The sequence below is a fragment of the Trachymyrmex cornetzi genome, unplaced genomic scaffold, assembly GCF_001594075.2.
Source record: "Trachymyrmex cornetzi isolate Tcor2-1 unplaced genomic scaffold, Tcor1.1 scaffold153, whole genome shotgun sequence".
Lineage (NCBI taxonomy): Eukaryota > Metazoa > Arthropoda > Insecta > Hymenoptera > Formicidae > Trachymyrmex > Trachymyrmex cornetzi.
The window spans coordinates 24,272-28,553 of record NW_017296124.1 but is presented as its reverse complement, the minus strand read 5'-3'; the positions used below and the strand labels follow the sequence as shown (position 1 = coordinate 28,553).

At 32.8% G+C, this 4,282-nt stretch overlaps 1 protein-coding gene across 1 annotated transcript; it reads left to right on the top strand.

Moving 5' to 3' along the window:
• Positions 1–327: 327 nt before the first annotated feature.
• On the top strand, positions 328–3,444 carry Phb2 (prohibitin 2). Its single transcript, XM_018502983.1, has 6 exons — positions 328–523; positions 1,218–1,480; positions 1,686–2,003; positions 2,262–2,339; positions 2,503–2,599; positions 3,211–3,444. Exons 1-6 carry the CDS (start codon positions 394–396, stop codon positions 3,390–3,392), a joined length of 1,068 nt encoding a protein of 355 aa, XP_018358485.1. The 5' UTR covers positions 328–393; the 3' UTR covers positions 3,393–3,444.
• The last annotated feature ends 838 nt before the right edge of the window (positions 3,445–4,282 follow it).

The window sequence follows — 4,282 nt, the reverse complement described above, 5'->3', positions numbered from 1 at the left end:
TGTTGACTACATTATATATTGAGTTAATCGTCGATTAAGTTAATCGGCGTTGGTAACAGTCGCCCTTAGGGACTTTAATATATAGAAGTTTATGGCTTGAGAGAGTTCTCTCTCTCTATCTATCTATCTCTTACTCTTCTTTCTCTTTTCCTCCTTCTCTGTCCCTCTAGGGGTGCGATTCACTTCACGCTGTAAATGCTTTGAAGCATTCTTTGATTGGTCAATTCGTAAAATTTTTTCTTTTGATTGGTCAACGAAGTGTTTGCAGCATTAAGTGAATTGTGGATCACACCTTTAGTTCCTCATCGTTTTTTTATCATCCTTGAATCGGATCTTGAATCGTGCCATCGGCGTGTTTGTGTGTCGATTCATTTTGCGGCGTGGTTTCTCGATATGGCGCAAAATAAATTCAGCGAGATGGCCTCGCGCTTAAGCAAAGGCACAAATGGAGTGCCGATGAGTTTGAAGTTTCTCGCCGCCGCGGGCGTTGCGGCGTACAGCGTTTCTAAAGCCATGTACACAGGTTAACCTCAATCTCGTTTGCATTTTTATTGATAATTGTCATAATTACTGCTCTTGCTTAGTATTATTGTCTCTCTTGAATAACAATGATCTTACATCAGTCTAATTAACGAGCGACGTTTACACTTTCCCGTCTAATATATATTCCTTCACCCGCTCATTACAAGCGGCTTTGGTTATGTAATTTGCAATGTAACTGATGCAATCTATTACATTTATACAGTACATACTCTTGTATAGTTTCTTTTTTTATACAATACTTTTATTTTATATTATTTGAATTTTTTTTTTATTGTTAATATAAAGTTGCCTTTATTATACAAAGTTATTATCTTTGAATTTGCTTAATATAGAAATTTAGGAGAATCTCTTCATTTTAACTATAATACTGCGTTTAAATCGAATATCTGAAGATGGCTCAATCAGGAAGCCAAAACATGTATAATAATTATTATTTATATTTAATTCACAGAGCATAATATATTTTATGTATTAATTTTGCAATATTGTATGATTATTGTAGCCGATTCTTATGCCCTTTCTTATCGTTATATTGTAATTGACATTAAGAATCTTTTGTGGTTATTTAATTTTAATCTCTGTTGTTTTGTACAAATTAAAAGGATATTAAAATGATTATTATTTGGGCTTTTTAAATGGATAAATTACAAGGAGGTTAAATTTATGGCTTTTAGTGGAGGCTGGTCACAGAGCAATCATATTCTCTCGGTTAGGAGGTATCCAGAAGGATATCTTGACTGAGGGTCTACACTTCCGTATTCCATGGTTTCAATATCCGATAATTTATGATATTAGAAGCAGACCTAGGAAACTGTCCTCACCCACAGGGTCTAAAGATTTGCAAATGGTCAATATCTCACTACGTGTTCTCTCGCGTCCCGACGCCAGCACACTGCCTTCCATGTACCGGCAATTGGGTCTCGATTATGACGAGAAGGTTCTTAGAACATTTATACATAAGAATGTTTATATCTTTAATATCTCTGTTTTCTAATATATGTAACAAAAAATCTCTTAAAGTTTATTTAGAAATAGAATTATATGTTGAAGCTTACAACATTAATCTTGAAGACTAATTTTAATTTATGATGAAATTAATATATAGTTAAAGATTTTAAACTAAATTAAAATTAATAATTTAGGTATTGCCAAGCATTTGCAACGAAGTACTGAAATCTGTTGTCGCTAAATTCAACGCCTCGCAATTAATTACGCAAAGACAGCAGGTATCTATCATGGTGCGTAAGGAATTAACGGAACGTGCTCGAGACTTCAATATCGTATTGGATGATGTCTCGATAACAGAGCTTAGCTTCGGTAAAGAGTATACGGCAGCAGTCGAGGCTAAACAAGTGGCCCAGCAGGAGGCTCAACGAGCCGCATTTGTAGTAGAAAGGGCCAAGCAGGAACGACAACAAAAGATTGTACAAGCTGAAGGAGAAGCGGAAGCAGCCAAAATGATATCCTTTAAAGGAACAATTAATTTTTTTAGTTGATTTATGATACAATCAATTGTATTAATGAAAACAATTGCTCTAGAAAAAGATATAACTATTATAGTTGAAACTATAAATCTTTTGTTTCTTTACAATTGTTAAGCATTTAAATTTTGCACAATTAAATTAATTTAAATATTGAATTAAATTCGTAAGTTACTAGTATAACAGTGAAAAATGCTGCATTATTTTTGAAACATAAATGCCTTAACTCCAGTGTACCTTGGTCTGGCTGTTGGTCAGAATCCTGGATACCTGAAACTACGTAAAATACGAGCTGCACAAAATATTTCGCGTACGGTGAGCATCTTTATAAATGTGCAAACATTGTTAATATTTTAAAAGACGCAATAAAATTTTCATGAAAATTAATATTTTATATGCTTAAAAAAACTTTTAAACATAATTAAATTTATACTTTTAAACATATTTATGTATATAATTATTGCTCGCTTTATTTCAGATCGCTAATTCCCAGAACAGAGTATTCCTCAGTGGCAATAGTCTGATGCTAAATGTCCAAGATTCTACCTTTGATGAGGGTTCGGATAAGCTGAAAAGTAAGAAGTAAAAATCGTCAAGGTGCGCGTCTTTTTTTTTATCTCGTCTCTCAATTTAAGTTTTTACTAAGCAATCGGCTTATGTGTATAATTATGTTGAAATACTGTGAATAAGATACATCATGTGTTTTGAACGCACGGTTTATACATATATATTTTTTCCATCACACTGCGTTCTCCTTTTCGCCCGTCCGCGTCTTTGTGATCGTTCGCAAATATCTACTTATTTCACCATTGCATGTTCTAAATTTAATCAGTTAATATTGCATATAAAACGATAAAGTAAATAATTATTAATAATCGAATATATTTGGACTATAACATTGAGACGCTTAATAATTATGAGACCAGATTATTAAAATTATTAAATGAAGATGGTGCTAGTTTAGAGTGTAGATTGTCAAGCTCGATTTTTCAGGGTTAAAAGTACCTTGTGATTAAAGTATCTTGTTCGAAAAAATATTTATTTCTATTTTTTTCACGAGACCTTCCCTTTTCTGTACTACAAAGCGAAGACATGCAAAGAAAAAACTTTTTTAATAATTTCTTCGGGGTACTTCTGGCTTGTCGCGCATAGGCTACACATAGACGCCCAATATGGGCTTTTTCAGATTATGTGGGAGTGAGCTGGAAGAGCTGGGACGAAGCGGCCGACCGCGCCGTTCGGAGCCTGAATACCAGTTCTCATCGGGTATTGCAGACTGCCGGCATCAAGACACCAGTATCCTCCGTCGTTCCATTCCTCCTGGAATCGGCTGATGACAGTGCTAAATTGATAGTACCATTACGATAAAAGAGACCTTCAGCCCAAGCTTGTCCTCACCAATTATAACTCCTCTTTGCTGTCCTATCGAAGAGTGTTGTCCTTTTGTGTATATTTTTGTGACTGCTGATGATAGGATAAATGGTACAATTGCGATATCTCGTTAAAGCTGTGTTCGTCATGATTACATATTTTATTTGCATTTTCTCTATATTGAAAATATTTATATATTCAAAGGAGAGAAACTTGAGATAAATGTGAATATACATATATTAAGATAGATATGTTAGAAGAGAATGTTTTGATCGAAAAGCTTGATTTTTATATCGCTTTTTTATTTTTTTTTCCCTTTATTCTTTTATAATTTTTCTATAATTTGTACATATAGATATCATAATTGCACTCAATTTAAATGTTATTGACTTTCCATTATTTCTTTAAGTGTTTAATATTGATGCACAATTACACAATGATGATTTTATCATTTATTCTTATTATGAAAAAATAAAATATAAAAAAATTTGAAGAAAAATATTAACGGTGTTAATAAAAGGAATTAATCACAAAATATTAATGTGCAATATTAATGAATAAAAAGTATATTTTAGAACTATTTGTAACTTGCACAACAACCGCCACTGGAGTTGCTTGTGAAAAATTTTTTATTAAATTTAATGGTAAATTCTAAATTTAATTAAATCTTAAGGGGATGCTGGAGTCTTCTTTTTTACCGAAGCAAGCGTTTATGTTAAATGCAATATTCTACAAATTAGTTGCACAGAATAAAAATTCGTTCTCCACGATTGAAATATCCGTGCTAATGTACCTGCTCCTGGTGTTTTGTGTCCAAAGCTGAGAAAAATAATAAATTACAGATTCTGCATCCATGTACTATCAGCTCACCAAACATTTAAATTAGG

Bases quoted from the DNA above. Each gene is read 5' to 3' on its own strand.
- Phb2 (XM_018502983.1), top strand. From the start codon at position 394: ATGGCGCAAAATAAATTCAGCGAGATGGCCTCGCGCTTAAGCAAAGGC. The intron at 1,481-1,685 runs GTTCTTAGAACA...TTAATAATTTAG, and splicing joins GTCTCGATTATGACGAGAAG to GTATTGCCAAGCATTTGCAA. The intron at 2,600-3,210 runs GTAAGAAGTAAA...GGGCTTTTTCAG, and splicing joins GGGTTCGGATAAGCTGAAAA to ATTATGTGGGAGTGAGCTGG.